General features: G+C 44.8%; 1 protein-coding gene across 2 annotated transcripts in view; it reads left to right on the forward strand.

Moving 5' to 3' along the window:
• The first annotated feature begins 344 nt into the window (after nt 1-344).
• Nucleotides 345-16,542, forward strand: part of SLC6A11 (solute carrier family 6 member 11) — a 106,983-nt gene continuing 90,785 nt past the window's right edge. For both annotated transcript variants that reach the window (XM_081159322.1, XM_081159323.1), the window contains exons 1-4: nt 345-643; nt 3,746-3,880; nt 4,005-4,145; nt 6,902-6,992. In XM_081159322.1, the coding sequence (XP_081015448.1) occupies nt 406-643; nt 3,746-3,880; nt 4,005-4,145; nt 6,902-6,992 (605 nt within the window). In that variant the 5' untranslated portion in view covers nt 345-405. The remainder of the gene's footprint in view (nt 644-3,745; nt 3,881-4,004; nt 4,146-6,901; nt 6,993-16,542) is intronic.

Here is a 16,542-nt window from a genome sequence, read left to right on the forward strand (position 1 = left end):
TGGTGGAACTTCAAGGCTTGGTGAAGGAACCCAGCCTAGGCCTGCATGGGCGGTTCCACTCCCGTCCTAGGGGGCCGGCGGGTAGGACGCGGACTGGAAGGGCACGCGAGGTGCTCGGCGCGCGCGGGGGGCTCCAAGGTGCTCGGCGCGCGCAGGGCCCTCGGCGCGCGCGAGGTGCTCGCAGGCTCCCGGGCCGAGCCCAGCTGCGCCGGCGTGGGCGCCCTAAGGGCCTGGCCGCCGCGCCGCGCCGCGCCGCGCCCCCGTCCCCGCGCCCGGCCGGGTCGGCCCGGCCCCTCAGCTCCACCCCCTGCCTCCCCCTCCCGCCCGCTCGCGCCTCCTGAAAAGCCAGCCCGCCCGGGGCGGCGGCGCAGAGCCCGCCCGGCGCACCAGGCAGCCAGCGCGGCCATGAAGGCGGAGAAGGCGCTGCCTCTGGGTAACGGGAAGGCTGCTGACGAGGCGCGGGAGTCCGAGGCGCCGGCGGGCGGCGGGGGCGCGGCGACCGCGCGCGACAAGCGCGAGAAGGCGGTCCACGAGCGCGGCCACTGGAACAACAAGGTGGAGTTCGTGCTGAGCGTTGCCGGGGAGATTATTGGGCTTGGGAACGTTTGGCGCTTCCCTTACCTGTGCTACAAGAACGGAGGAGGTGAGGCGGCCCGCGGCACTGGGGAGGGTGCAGGGAGGGGGACCAGCGCGGTGGGGGCGGGGAAGCTAGGGGTGAGCGCGAGACCCCTCGCGCGCCTGCGTGTAGCGCGACCCTCGGGGAAAGGCCGGCTCCCGGCCAGGGCCACCTGGCGCGCGAGCTCCCCCGGGCAAGGCTCGCCTCCCCAGTGCGCACGCGCGGGTGCTCTTCACACCTGCGGGCGCAGCCGGCTAGCACGTGAGGACGCGCCTGCCCGATACTTCCCGTTCCCGCGGGAAGTGCCGGCCGGACCAGGAGCCCTTGCCTTTGCGACCTGCGCCGCTCTTGCGGGCAGGCGACAGCCCCTTGCACCCTCAGCTTTCCTGACTGGAAACCTCCATGAAGAAAAGGGGCTCGGTGCTGAGCGCTTCCTGAAATGCTGAGCATCCCATTTAATCTTTAGAGTCGTCTCACCCATTTTGTAGATGAGGAAACGAAGGGTCAGAGAAGTCACTCACTTCGTAAGTGATAAAGATGGCATTCTGACACCAGAGGCCTTGTCTTACACTGGAATTAGACCAACAACAGGGAAAACTTTTTGGCTAGGCACTGTTGTTTGATTTCCTGCCCAGTCTTTTATTTGCTCATAAGGCCCTTTCTTTTTTCTTTTCTTTTTTTTTAAAAAAATATATCTTTATTGATTTCAGAGAGAGGAAAGGAGAGGGAGAGACAGAAACATCAATGATGAGAGTCACTGATCGGCTAGCCCGCAACCCGGGCATGTGCCCTGACCGGGAATCGAACCTTCATCGCCTGGATCCTAGGTCAACGCTCAACCGCTGAGCCAAGCCCGGCCAGGCATCATAAGGCCCTTTCTAGGCCCTCTTTTTGGTCCTTTTTGGTGGATGAATTGGTACCAAGCAGTTTCTTTTACTGGGTTCACAATCACCCACAACAAAAAAGCAACACCATTGATTTGTTTAGGAGATGCTTAGAGATTGGGGCGGGGGGCCAGGGAAAGGAAGGTAATCCTTTGTAGTGACAACATATCCAAGTAAGTCTGGTGGAGATGCAGCAGTGAATCCTTAAATCTCTCAGTTCAAGAAATGGGCTCCAGACTTCAGGAACCGACACCTGTCGTCATCATCAGAACAGCCAGCGGGTCCAAGGCAAAGGACCCTGTAAAGCCTTATTGAGTGGCACAGTTTCCCCAAGAAAACGCCTGTATCTGTGTATTCCTCCCTGCCTTTGCTGTTTCCCTGCCCCTCCAGCAGCTTCCCAGACCTCAGTGAAAGTAGCTTAGAGTTGGCTGGGAGGGACCACGCTGCTTGGCTGTGCGGAGCAGGACTTCCTGTGTGAGCAGCTGTAGGGAGAGCAAGAAGGGTACTGCTTAGCCTGAACTCTCTCTTTGGAGACATTCATCCTGAAGGCACAGGCTACTCCAAACCTGCTCTACACTGGTAATGAAATGGCTGCTGGTGTTAGTGGCTTGGCAAGGGACAGAGAGGGAGTAGACTCGGGGACCCTGAATGTGTCCTGCAGCCTCAGCCGTGGACCCCACCTCTCTGTGCAGATTCAGCCTTCATAAGCTACCATGTCTGCTTAGAAACCTGTGGAAACCCTTTAGGATAGTCCCAGACAAAAATTGTTTTAGCATAATATTTTTATACAGGAAATTTTTATGCCAAAACTAAAAGCATTCTTAAAAGCAGAAAACAGGGTAAGTTGGGTTAGTGACAAATTCTGCCACAGATTAAAAAGGTTGTGGTGAGTGAAGTTTAAAATTAGTCTTTTTTTTTTTTTTTTTAAGTTCTAACTTGCCAGGATTCTCCATTGGGTACACAGCTATCCCGGTTTAATTGAGCTAATTTACCTTAAGGATTACCAGCTTTGTGGATACATAGGCCAAAAGGCTTTTTTAAAAAGTGTCATTTGTTAGATTCTAGAGGATTCACAGGTAAATTACATATTAGGGAAGCTGCTGCAGCTTGTTTTAATCACTTAGGTTTAAATGGAGCGAACAGGCCCTCTTATCCCCTTTCATACTTTACCTTCTAATATAGTTGGAGTAGCTGCTTATCAACAGTTTACCTTTTTTAAAAACAGCTCTACTCATACATCCCAATAGTAGTTTAAAGTATTTCTTTTCCAATGTGAAACTTTAAAAATAGTGTCTTGCACAGAAAAGCTAAGAGCCTTTCAAAACCTGGTAGATATGGTTCTACTATCAGGATTAATCAAAATTGTTGCTATTGACCCTGCAGTCAGAAAGAATTCATTTAGCAGAAAGCAATTTCAGTTAAAGCTTTCATTTGTGAGATCAGATGGTGGGGAATGGCACGTGTTTTCATGCTTTGTTATTAGGTAGAGAGAATGAGGGATTTGGAAAAAATCCCTTTCTGGTTGTAATAGCTCATGTTCACTTCAGTTATTTAATTTGTTTCACAGAAAGGCACAGTCAATGGGTATTGTGTTTCAAGATAGGAGCACTAAGGCTTATGGGTGGTCTTTTCTCAGATTGATCCAAATCCAGCCTTTCTGGACATATTCTTGCCGCAAACTGTTTATAACTCAACTTTATACCTGGGCCTCAGCTTATATTGCTCATTGCATATCTCCTTAAGGATGCTTCTCTTTATGAAAAAGATATTTTGCAAGTCACTCCAAAGTAAATAAGAAGAAGGGGTCCACACACCTGGCCTTTTGAGGTTACTTTAGAATAAAGAAGGGTGCAGCATTCAGGGAGGGAATGAATTTGACCTGTGCTGGAGGGTGAAATGTAAAGTTAAAAGAATCAAGGAAACAGACCACTATCTTTCACATTATCTTATCTACACAATAAGTCTGTGAGAAAAGAGGTGCAGAGATTAGGTATTAAAGCTCCATATTACAGAGGAAGAAGTTGAGGCAGGGAGATGTGAAGTAGATTACTCATGGGAGTAGGTAGCAGAGGCCACAAACCCAGGGCCACATTTCCTGACTCTGGTCCTCATTGTGGCAACCTAAACTCCAGCTTAGAGAACCTCTTGTCTTGCCTGTGGTAGGTACTTGTTAAAGATTTCTTGTGCTGAACATAAAATGGTGGGGGCAATTTTGACATCATTCCCATATTTTACATTCTTGCAGGGGCATTCCTGATTCCCTACGTGGTGTTTTTTATTTGTTGTGGAATTCCTGTTTTTTTCCTGGAAACGGCTCTGGGCCAGTTCACGAGTGAAGGTGGCATTACATGTTGGAGGAAAATTTGCCCTTTATTTGAAGGTAAGGATTGAGTTAATCAGAAAATAAAATGATGCCTGGATGATATCAGGCTATGAAGAGTAGCTGAGACTGTTCATATAAGGTGGATAGAGATTCACATTGCTCCCTTTCCTTGTTCTTTCAGGCATTGGCTATGCAACACAGGTGATCGAGGCCCATCTAAATGTGTATTACATCATCATCTTGGCGTGGGCCATTTTCTACCTGTGCAACTGCTTCACCACCGAGCTCCCCTGGGCCACCTGTGGGCATGAGTGGAACACAGGTATGGCCCCCAGGGAGGGTCTCTCTGCTGGCCCTGCTGGGGGACCTGGAATTGGGGTTGTGTCTTTGTCCTAGATACCAATCCTGGCCTATGGCCTCTGGCCTTTCTCTGTGTCCAGATTCCACTGAACCTGGAGGTCAGTTCTGTACTGGGTCTGGGTCCTTTCTGTTGGTTGCAGCCCTGAAGCCTGAGCTGTGCCCTGGTCCAGGAATTGGCATGTGTAGAAGATGGTGATACTTTTTCTTTGCTTTGCCAAATACAGAGACTGAGCCCTTTGGGGCAGAGAGGGGGTATGAGGGGTTCAGGCTCCAATTGTAGCCCTGCCTGTCTATATTACTATTTGCTTTGTAAAATGAAGGGGTTAAACTAGCTCAAGGGTTGCAAACGGGAGGCCAAAAGGCCAATTAGGCTTTAGGTCAGTGACCAGCAAATATAAAAAATGTATTTGAGCCCTAGCTGGTTTTGCTCAGTGGTTAGAGCGTCAGCCCGCAAACTGAAGAGTCCTGGGTTCGATTCCAGCCAAGGGCACATACATACCTCAGTTGCAGGGTTGATCCCCAGCCCAGTCTGGGCGAGTACAGGAGGCAACCAGTTGATATGTCTCTCTCATATTGATGTTTCTCTCTCTCCCTCCCCCCCTTCCCTTTTCCCCCTCTCCCCCTCCTTCTCCCTCCCTCCTCCCCTTCCACACTCTCTAAAAAGCAATAGAAAAAATATCCTCGAGTAAGGATAAAAAAAAAAATGTATTTGATTGCCCAAATTGAAAAATCATTAGACTTCGCATGAAAATCCAGATCACTAGCTTCTCTTGAAAAATTGAAAAGATCTGGCAACACCAGACCCACATTCCCACATTCTTGCTGGGCAGCAATGGCTGCAGCAGAGAAGCCACTGTTGCCTTTGGATGAGGCCACAGTCCTTACCCAGTCCACTTTGCTCATTTACTTTACCTGTCCAATCCAGATAGGTATGTGAATTCACTATCCCACCCCACCCTACCACTTGAATGGATAACTTTTAGATTACTTTAGATTCTAATATACTATTTGCTTTTCAGTTTGTCATCCTTTCAGGACTGAGTCATAATCCAGAGAAGGCAAATACATTCCAACACATCTAAGGTGGCCCTGCTTAGAGCACACATCGCTAATTAATTGCAGAACTCTCTTTTGAGTTGTATCGGCCGCAGAACTCTTCTCAGTAGTGCTTTAGGTAACCACTGCCTTTTGACTGAAATTGGCCTACATGCTTTAAGCTATTCACCATCTATGTGGTTAGGTTGTCCCCAGAAGTGGCCTGTCATCCTGAAGGCTGAGCTACAGTAAGATTGGGTAGGATGTCGGTCACCAGCAAAAGAAACAGCCGGCATTAGGCCTAGAAAGTGCTATGAACTAGCTTCTAGCCCTGCATAACTTTGCCCTGCTCTCTCTCCTGTTGCATTTTGTGGACTTTTCACTCTCTCTCTTTTAAAAAAAAAAAAAAAAAAGTTTTTATTGATTTCAGAAAGAGGAAGGGAGAGGGAGAGAGAGAAACATCAATGGTGAAAGAGAATCATCAGTCGGCTGCATCCTGTACATCCCCTACTGGTGATGGAGCCCCAACCCAGGCACATATCCTAACTGGGAATCAAACCGTGACCTCCTGGTTCATGGGTCGATGCTCAAACATGGAGCCATGCTGGCCAGGCTCACTGTCTCCCTGGTTCTTAACCTTTCTTTGGCCAGGGACCTCTTAGCGATGTTTATCAAATTAAAATTCAAGGACATATTCTTGGAGGCCTGTGAGCCCTCCATTATAATTTAATTGTGTGTATTTATTTTGAGAATACTCTAAAAATACTCATATGTTCTGGATTATCTGCACAACCACCTTATAACTGAGGACAGTCAGGAGATTTCAGTGCCTGACTTTGTGAGTGTTTATAATTGAAGATGTGTTTTTGGTAAATAGGATGATGGCAGCCAAGGGGAAGAGAGCAGAGAGATTTGATTCATAAATGGTGCATTAGTACGAAATGAAGTTCCAGTTGAGAACAACAAAAATTGTAGGAATAAAGGTTTTTCAACAGCATGAACAGAGAAAGGTGGTGGTAGAGTCTAGTCTCAAATGGAGCATGGAGAAGTAGGCAAGCCAAACCCAGTATAGACCCTGCCTCCTACCTGTCAGGCCCTTTTTCTGTTGAATTCCATTTAATATCACAAAATGGCATTATCTTACCCACTTTATGCTATCAATTTGAATTGTATTGGGTCCGTAGTTTAGTTGGTATTTAATTGGTAAATTTAATTCTGGTTTTATAGTTGTAGGAATACTATAACTACAAAGACTTTATAACTCATTGCTTATTTGTGCACGACTAATGATCATCTTAATAAAAACGCCTTGTCAAACTTGGGTGTCTGAGAAATTCTTTTACTCCTACAAAAAAACAACCTTTGAGTAACACAATTCCCTTTGACAGGGAAGTGAAAAAAGGAAAGGAGATTGGGGAACAAGGCAGGAAGAAAGTTTGATAGGGCACGTTGAGTGAGGATGAGAGAAAAGGCTCCCTGCCCCCAGAACTCTTCCTCCTGTTTGAATCAGACCAAGCCTTTCAAACTGTTTGTAAGTTATTGATTTTACCCACGGTGTTCTTTGAGGCATGTTTACTTGGAACGGTGAGGTAAACCATGCTTGCTCCATCAGCTCTGAATGTTTTCCAAGATGCAGCCCTTGTGGAGATTAATCTTGTATTTCTTGTCTTATTTCCACTGTAGAGAAATGTGTGGAGTTCCAGAAACTGAACATGAGTAACCACAGCCATGTGTCCCTGCAGAATGCCACCTCTCCTGTCATGGAGTTTTGGGAGTAAGTGGAATATGACCTGTCTCCCTTGGCCTGTGGGGACTCCATCCTGGTTCTGCTCAGTTAATATTGCTCTCACCCATGGAAAAAGCCTGACCCTTCCTCCACTCTTGCACTTCCTGCCTTCCGTGGGCTTTTGACGGTGTTGGGAGTCAGAGTCGAGCTTTTCAGAGGTTTCCCAAAGGGACAGATGAGAGATGCTTTCTTGTTCTTTGATTGCATGTCATCATGCCTAGCTGCTTATTAGGTCAAGAAATGCTTGGACAGTTTAAAATTTTATTTTTAAATGATGGACAGTTAAAAAAATATATATCAAAAGAGAAGATGTTTGCAAAAAGCTAAGTTTAGAGTATATTTAGCCTGGAAAGCAGAAATCTCTGGGGGTGACAGGTTAGCTTTCTTTCAATAGCTGAAGTAGATGAACTTTAATGGATGGAGGTTATCAAGAGGCAGGTTTTAAATGTGCTTAAGGAAGAGCTTAGTCTCACAGCATTGTCTGTAAGTACTTCTGAAGGTTGGGAGTGCTGCTCCCAGAAGTGTTTGACTAGTGTAAGGCTGCTGCTGATTGTTGTTGGGCAGGTGTCTGAATCCGTGGACATTACAGGCAGTAATTGTGTGGGTGGGCATTTTTTATCAGTGCTCCAAAGAGGTTTATGACCTGGAAGCTACAGGGCTGCCACATACGGTTGCTCACTGCAGAACCCTAGGGGGGGCATCATTAACACTGTGAAATGTGTGTTCCAGAATTGTGCAGTGTCTACATGCATAACTGTACCCGACGGCCCTGACTTAGGAGTGTCTCTAGTAAAGGTAGAAGTATCCCTTTCCCAAGGTATCAAAGAGGTTTCCTTTGTGGGTCAAGGGCTGACTCAATGCTTTCTGAGTCTTTCTCATCTGAAAAAACCTGGTTCATTGAAGAACCTCCCCTACCTTAATGCTGACTAATAGTAGTGTAGAGGAGCAGTGATTTCATGAGTGATTTTTATTTTTTCCCAAGATACCATTCCTCTCCTTCCCTCTCTAGAAGTCATTATGCTGAATTTAGATTTATCATTCTCATGTTTATGCTCTCTGTATATGTAAATCCCAAATAGTACCTAGGTCTTTCTTGCATGTTTTAAAATTTCATATTAATGGTACCCATTACTTACATCTTTTACAATATTATTTCTTTGTTCAATATTGATTTTGAGAAGTATTTCTATTGATACATGTAGCTTCATTCATTAACTTTTTTCTTGCTGTATAGTATTTCAATGTGTAAATAGACTACATTGTATTTAGTCAGCTCCTCTGGATGGGTATTTAGACAATCTGCAGTCTCCTACTATTATTAAACATACGGAGTGAATGTCTTGCTGTGCTTCTGTCTGTGCATAAGTGAAGGTTTCTAGGCCATATACCTAAGAGTGGAATTGCTGGGCAGTAGAGTGCATGCATTATCAGTTTTATCAGATAATGTCAAATTGCTTTCCAAAAGGACTAATTTTTTCTCCAAACAGGAGTGTGTGAGAATTTGCATTGCTCTACATACTAGACAGCTCTTGGTCTGGTCAGAGTGTTTAAGTTTTGCCAGTGTAATGGGTATGAAATGGTATCCCACTATTTTCTATATGCATGCTCTATTTACTTGTAAGGTCAAGCATCTGTTCATGTTTTTTTTCTCTATTTGGGTTTCCTTGTCTGTGAACTTCCTGTTCATATTCTTTTCTCTTTGGATAGTTTGTCTTTTCTCATAGGTAGGAAGTCCTTATACATTCTAGATATTAGTATCTATGCTGCAAATAGCTTTTCATAGTGTATGGCTTTTCTCTTATTTATGGCATATAGGAGTTTCCATTTTATTGAAGTCAAATTTGTCAGTCTTTTTGGCTTACGCAGTTGATGTCTTACTTAAGATATATTTCCTTACCCCAAAGTTGTAAAAAAGTTTTCTGTATTTTTGTATGAGTTTTAAAAGTTTTCTTTTTCACTTTTAATTTTATTTTTGCATAGAATATGATGTAGGAATCCAGCTTTTTAAATATAAATAGCCAATTTCTCCAGCAGTATTTACTGAATTGTTCATCCTTTCTGTATCAACTTGTAGGACCATCTTCCATATATTGTTTTCCTAAAAGCACAGGTCTGTTTTGGGGTTCCCTGTGCTGTTCCGTTGGTCTCTTTTGCTAATTGTGTGTTGATACTATAACTATAGTTTTCTTGTAAGCTTTGAGCTGGTAAGGCAAGTTCCTCATTTTGTTCTTTTCTAAAATTGTTTATTCTTCCAAAATGAATTTTAGAATCAGCTTGTCAAGTTAAAAAACAACAATAAAGAACAGAACGACTCTGTGGAAATTTTGGTTGGGAGTGTATTGAACTTATAGGTTAATTTGAGGAAAACTGTCATCTTTATGTTTGAGCCCCTCTGTCCATGAACATGGTATAGCCCTACATTAATTTAGGTCTTTTAAAATGCCCGATGGAGTAGTGCTATTTAAATGTGGTCTGCAGAGTAGCAGCATTAGAATCACCTGGTTAGAAATACAAATTCTCCATCCCTCCTCAGACCTAATGAGTTATAGTCTCCATTAGAGGATCCATATAATATAGCACTAGAGAGGAGGCTGCAGTGGTGAGTGGACCTGTGTGGCCTTTTCTGACCCCATAAGGCTATGATTTCTCAGAGGACTGTCACAGAGACTTCTTTTGGACCTGCACATTTGAGGATCTGTAAAACCTGATCTCTATGCTCCCTTAGAAGACCCATCCTAAAATCCCACACTGGGCAAGGTCTTTGTGTAACTTACTGTTGTTTTGCACCAGTCATTTTCTTTGTAACATGTATGGAAAACCTCAGTTAAATCATTATTTATGCAATGTGCTTGTTTATTGTCAGAATTTCCCATAGGCAGCCATGAAGCAGCAGCTTTTCTGGTTTTTACAGGATAGATGCATGAGAGGAAGGCAAGCATGCAGGCAATATTTTCTAGAAAATACTGCATAAGAAGAGTCAAAGTGGGCTCTGGTAAGAACTTGTCACTCAGCTCCCCAGTGACAGCCCTGATTACTTCCTGGATCCCTTTACAATGTCCATATCACCCACCCATTGGACACTGAGATTCTGGAGGGGACAGCTAGTCTGTGTCTTCAGGTGTCACTGGACCTTTTTGCCGGTGACTTGGTCATTCAAGATGAAAGCCCGTGGGAGAATGAACCCATGGTTCTAGTTTTCTATTCATATTGCATCTATATCATCTATACAGTGTTGAATTCTGCATCCTAAAAGTACTCAAATGCTGGTGTGACACTCACCCCTTCAAAAGATGCTTTTGTCAGACAGCTCTAACTCATCTTTTCCCCAGAGAAGAGCTTGGAATGTAGAGACTCTGGGAGATGTGCATAGCATCCTATGAAAAATTATTCGGGACTACATAAATTTGAGAAGGGCTGAAAGCTTTGCACTTCAGTAAGACTGTCTGTTATCTTTGATTAACCCGAATTCCCAAATGTATTTTCCAATGAAATCATTTGGAGTCTTTCCCCTCCCCCCCACCCTTACTTCCTGAACGCTGGCGTCACATTAAACACAGTCTTACAGATACTTTGCTGGGAGGAAGTTCTTCCTTAAACTCAGCTGAGAGTTGACTTCTGGAGCTTTGGAAAGAACAGGTCTTACTCCTTTTCTATGTGACAGCCCTTCAAGTGTTGGATCAGGTTTCCTCAAAAGCACATCTTCTCCAGTTCTTTTGCTGTTTCCCTGTGTGGCTGGCTCATGGACACCCCACCCCTGTTCATGTCTCCAGTGGGATCCTTTTGTCCTTTCTTCACTGCGTCTAACTCTGGGACCTCATTCAGGGTCTCCTTATTGGTCCCAGTAGACTGCATTGAAATCCTGCATGTTCATTCATTTGGCAAATGTCTGAGCTCCTGGGGCACGTAGGAAGGATACTGTGCAATTTTTGGAGGAGGCAGAAATATAAGATGCGGTTCTAGTCCTCTAGAAACAGAAGTGAGACAAGCCTACACAGATCAGCTACTTCCCTGCCCATGGCCAGTCAGGGCTTCACCTTGATGTTGGGCACCCCCCCCCCCCCAATCTTGAAGGTTCATTTCCCTTTTCAGGGTATAATGAGAACAGCTCAGGCGCTGAGCCAGTCCTAGATTCTGGCTTGGGCAGGGGTGGCTTGTCTTCCTGATTTCAAATTTCAAAATTAGGCCATCCTGGTGTCCCTTAGTAACTCATTGTGCATCCGGTATCCTTGCATTTATCGAAGTATATTTGCAGTGCTAAATTTTGAACCTGTGTCCTCTGATGAGATAGAGTCCTATTTGCGTAACCAGCATTGTGGCATCAGATGGGCTTTGGTTTGTTTTCACTTCCCTTCCTCAGGCCCTCGAGTCCCTTTAGTCTAGAGTTTTGTGAGCAAGTTCATGCTCACTTTGTGTACAGTTGAAATCACTTTTGCATGGTGTCCATTCAACAAATTTTATTGAGCACATATTGCATGCTTGGCCTGAATTAAGCTCTAAGGGGTATATCTTTGTTCAAAAGGATGAGGTCTTGTTTTTCTGGCTTGAGTACACTGGAAGAGTTTTTAAAAATTTGTTTATTTCTAAATCATGTGGCTACTTGCATTGATTTTCTTTGGACACAAAACTGGGGAGGCAGAGGAGCAGGAGTGAAACCCTGATTCTCTCTGTGGGTTCAGGGTCTGTCCCTGCCTCTCTCTCAGACTCCTCTTTCCCCCTGCCCATCTCCCTCATCTGCACCGGCTTTCTTTCTGTCATTTGTCCCTCCTGTGCTTGTCCCAGCCTCAGTCTCAGGCATTTGTTGTTCCCTCTGTTTAGAAGATTTTCTCACCAGATGCTCTTGTGTCTGGCTCCTTTTTATCGTTGAATCTTAAATCAAATGTCATTTGGGAGGCTCTCCTTGACATTCAGCTGAATCAGAACCCAGTCCCTCTAACCCATATCACTCTATTTTATGGTCCTACCTGGTACTTAGCTGAAATCCTGCTGTCTTTGTTTACTTGTCTATTTCCTCTCTCCTTCCATTTGAGTATAAGCCCCATGCCAGCAAGGACAGTTCTGTTTTTCCCCCTAGTATCTTGCCAGCACATTCTAGGTGCTCAATAAATATTACTTGAAATGGATGAGTGGACGAGTGAATAAATGTATGAATGTTTCTTAACCCCTTGGAGTTTAGTTTTCTCATTTATAAATTGGAGATGACAACACCCACCTACAAGGTTGAGTTGAGGATTAAAGAAGTCCTCACTGGTACCAAGCCCAGCACAGCTTGGGCCCTTTGGGAAGGTTTAAATGCAGAAAGAGAATGTTCTTGATTGACGCTTTCATTTTGGGGATGGGGATTATCCCTGTTCCCTGCCTTGCCAACCTCTCCAGGTTCCTGTGAGGATGAAAAGCAGAAAATGTGTAAGTAAGGTACCCAAGTTAGTTCCTGGTACTGAGGCTCAGTGCCCTACACGGCCCCTGCCTCTGCCAGGGCAGATTCATGGCTGAGCCTTATCTAGAATTGGCCTGTGTGCCGACTGCAGGGTCAGAAGTGCTCTCCAGACCCTTTCCCTAAGTCAAAACCCAGCACTGCGTGGCATCGTCTGCTTCTGCTAGTTTGGATTGTCCCACTCCCACTAATCACCCCATTCACAGCCACCACGTAAACTTCAGCCAGCATGTTCTGGAGCCCACTTTAAGTCATGCTTCCTCCACTTGCCCAGTGTGTGGCCCTGGGCAGCTCAGATAGCCTCCCTGAGCCTCTGTCTGGGCCTCTGAAGATGAGATGGTCAGAGGACCTACTTCTCAGAGGTTCCAAGAGCATCAGATGAGGCCCATATGCTTTACACATGGTACATGTTTAATATATGGTAGCTAATTTTACAAGGAGGACTTTATTCAGATCTTTGAAAGTCTACATGGGTACTTTACAACATTCTTAGAGAAGATTCAGCCAAACCTCTTTGCCTCTCACGGTGGACCTGGAGAACTCTCTTAGTGTATTTTCTTCCTTTGAATGTTCTTTCAACATTTTTTTGAGCACCCAAATTTTGCATTCTTGGCACCTTATCAGTAGGCAGAAAGATGAGGGGGGATACATTCTGTCCCTGAAGAAACACAGCCTGGTGGGGAAAGCTGGAAAGTAAAAAAACACAATAATAATAAAAAGTTTTTGAAATATAAGGCAACATTATCTATAGGATGCTTGCAAGGAGCCAAGATGAGGAAGCCCAGATGTCTGGGCTTTGATGAAGGCCCATGGAGTTGGCAGTGCTTAGCTGGGTTTTGCAGGATGAATAGAAGTTCATGTGATTGATGGTGGAGTGGGCGAATGGCATGTCAGGTAGAGAAAGTAGCGTAGGCCAGAAGACCTGAAGTTGTCTGTTGAGACTTGCAGACTTTACCTGCAATACTACTGCATCTGGATCCTGGGGAATGGTAGGAGACATTGCTGAGGAGGTAGGCAGGGGCCAGAATATCTGGTCAGTCACAGGTCTTTATTAACACCTACTATATGTCCAGTATCGTTGTAAGTTCTGGGATGCAACATGAATGAAACAAAGACTCACCCTAGTGGAGCTGACAGCACAGACAAACCAAATAAGCAGAAAGCATTAGGTTAAATTGGGATCGGTCTCCTGAAAAAAAAAGCAAGCTGGGAGTGGAAAGTGTCACAGGGTCAGGGAGGGCCTCTCTGAGGAGGTGGCATTTGAGCAGGGACCTGATAGAAGTTAGGAATCCAGCTATGTGGATATCAGGGATGAGCTCTGAGGCTGGGGAGCAAGAGGGGCAGTGACCCTGAAGTGGGAGAATATTTAGGGAATAGCAGGTGGCCAACGAGGCTGGAGCCAGGCATGTAGGATCTCAGTGCTTTTCTAAAGGGTTTGAAATGATCCTGTGGGATGCCTTCAAAAGCTATAGCATTTGTGGAGTAATATTATTAGGTCTGGGAGTAAGATTGACATCCCCAGGCTGCCAGAGGGGCAGGGGCAGTGGGGCACTTGCTTGGTCCAGGTACCTGAAGCTGAGATCTCTGCCTGGAGGAGGGGGGGGGAGTTGTGCCTCCTGTTGGGGAAGATGGGTGGACTCAGTCTTGGGAGGACAATGGTAATTCTCCCTGGCCATGCTATGCACTGAGGTGAGAAAAGAACTGCCCCTCTGATCTCTTAATGCATCCACAGCTACATACTTGTGTTAAGATATCTTCCACCTGCACACTTTCTCGGTGGGCTTTTCCTGACAAGGGAGAAAGGGAGGCTCCATCTGAATGTGCCTAAACTCTCATGGCTTTTAGGTAGCAGCAGAAGTCAACTTAGCAATAATCCTCAGTACTTGGGCTTCACATATGCTTTGTCGCCGAAATTCCACTTCTGACACTGTGTTCTACAGGCATGACCACACTAGTTACATACAGCTTGTTGATGGTAGCACTGTTGGTGATAGGTAAGGGGAAGAAAGACACATGTAATATGTTCTTAATACAGTATTGATTAGATAAATTTGGGCATATTCCTGCAACAACCGCTGAAAAGGAATGAGACAGAAAAGGTGTTGGTATGGAAAAGATCTCTAAGATAAAATTAAGTGAAAATGGCAAGATGTAGAATGTTTCATATAATACCATGTATATAAAAATGTATATATGCCTTATTCCCATGGAATGCTTCTGGAAGGATGCATAAGAAACTGTTAACCATGGTGATCACCTGATAATGGATAGAGAGTTTTACTTTTTGCTTTATACTTTTTTTGTACTATTTGAATTTTAAAAAAATTAAAAACTAGAAACATGATCATTTTGATACTAATTAAAAAAGTAGGAACCATGGAGTCACTGAATAAGTTGTGATTGATTAAAATGATCCTCCTGTCTAACAAATCCCATTTACAGCTCTGGTTTCACCTTACTAATCATTTATTTTATAAGTCATTTCAGTTAACATTTCATTTAGTTTTTAAATCAGCCTTTTGAGATGGACAGAAGAAAGAAATTTCCATTTCCCCATTATCTAATCATATCTTGGAGAAATGAGGGATTGCCTCCCTCATATACTCAGAACTCAAAGGCGCCCACTGTCCCCCAGGCAGCCACAGTTTCTCTAGAAGGCTCTGCTCTTCGGGGCTGCCTCTCCCGGCGTGTGCTGCCCTGGTGGACAGAGGAGCTCGCCTCGCAGAGAGATTTCTTCTTGCTTGATCCTCACCACCGGGGAAGCACTGGACCCAGATTTAAGAACAGATAGGAGGTCCAACTGAGGATGCGATGGCTGCGCCACACCAGAGACTCATTGTGAGGGAGCGGGCCTGGGCAGCCCCTTACAGGTGCACCAAAGCACGTGCAAATCGGCACTTTGATGCCTGAGCAGGGTGTTGTGTCCTTAACTGACTGCAAAAATTGTGAATGTTGTATGCAATTAAAACACAACTGATATATAAATGGGATATGTTTGTGTGTCAGATTATACAGTAGTCCCTCCTTATCTGCAGTTTCACTTTCCGTGGTTTGTTACCCACAGTTAACCATGGTCTGAAAATATTAAATGGAAAGTTCCAGAAATAACAACTCATAAGTTTTTTTTGTTTTTTGTTTTTTGTTTTTTTTTAAACTATATCTTTATTGATTTCAGAGAGAGGAAAGGAGAGAGAGAGACAGACAGAAACATCAATGATGAGAGAGTCATTGGGGATTGAGGCCGCAACCCGGGCATGTGCCCTGACCGGGAATCGAACCCCGATCGCCTGGATCCTAGGTCGACGGTCAACTGCTGAGCCACGCCTGGCCAGGCACAACTCATAAGTTTTAAATTGCACATTCTGAGTAGTGCAGTGAAATCCCATGCCATCCTGTTGTGTCCTGCCCAGGGCATGAAGCATCACTTTGTCCAGCGTATCCACACTGTAACACTCCCTGCCCACTAGTCACTTAGTAGCCTCTCCTGGTTATCAGACTGATTGAGTATTGAACTGCTTGTGTTCAAGTAACCCTTATAGTAGCCTAACACTAGGTCACAATGCCTAGGTCATTCACCTCATCTATCATGCAAGCATTGCATCATCTCACATCATCACAGTAAGGGTGAGTACAGTACAATAGGATATTTTGAGAGAGAGAAACATTTACATAACTTTTATTACAGTGTATTGTTATAATCATTCTATTTTATTAGTTATTGTTAATCTCTTACTGTGCCTGATTTATAAATTAATCTTAATCATAGGTATGTATGTGTAGAGAAAACATAGTATGGTTTCAGGCAGTCACAGAGGGTCTTGGAATGTATCCTTTGTGGATAAGGAGGGGCTACTATGTCTTTTATAAATATGTGTCTTAGTCTGTTCAGGTTGCTAGAACAAAATATCATAGAGTAGGTGGCCTAAACAACAGACATTTATTTCTCACAGTCTGGAGGCTGGGAAGTTCAAAACCAAGGTGCTGACAGGTTCAGTGTCTGGTGAGGACTCATTTCCTGGTTCACAGAAGGCTGTCTTCTCACTGTTGTCCTCACATGGCAGAGGCGCCATGGAGCTCTCTGGGGTCTCTTTTATAAAAGCACTAATC

Source organism: Miniopterus schreibersii, assembly GCF_964146895.1.
Source record: "Miniopterus schreibersii genome assembly, chromosome: 15".
Classification (NCBI taxonomy): Eukaryota; Metazoa; Chordata; class Mammalia; order Chiroptera; family Miniopteridae; genus Miniopterus; species Miniopterus schreibersii.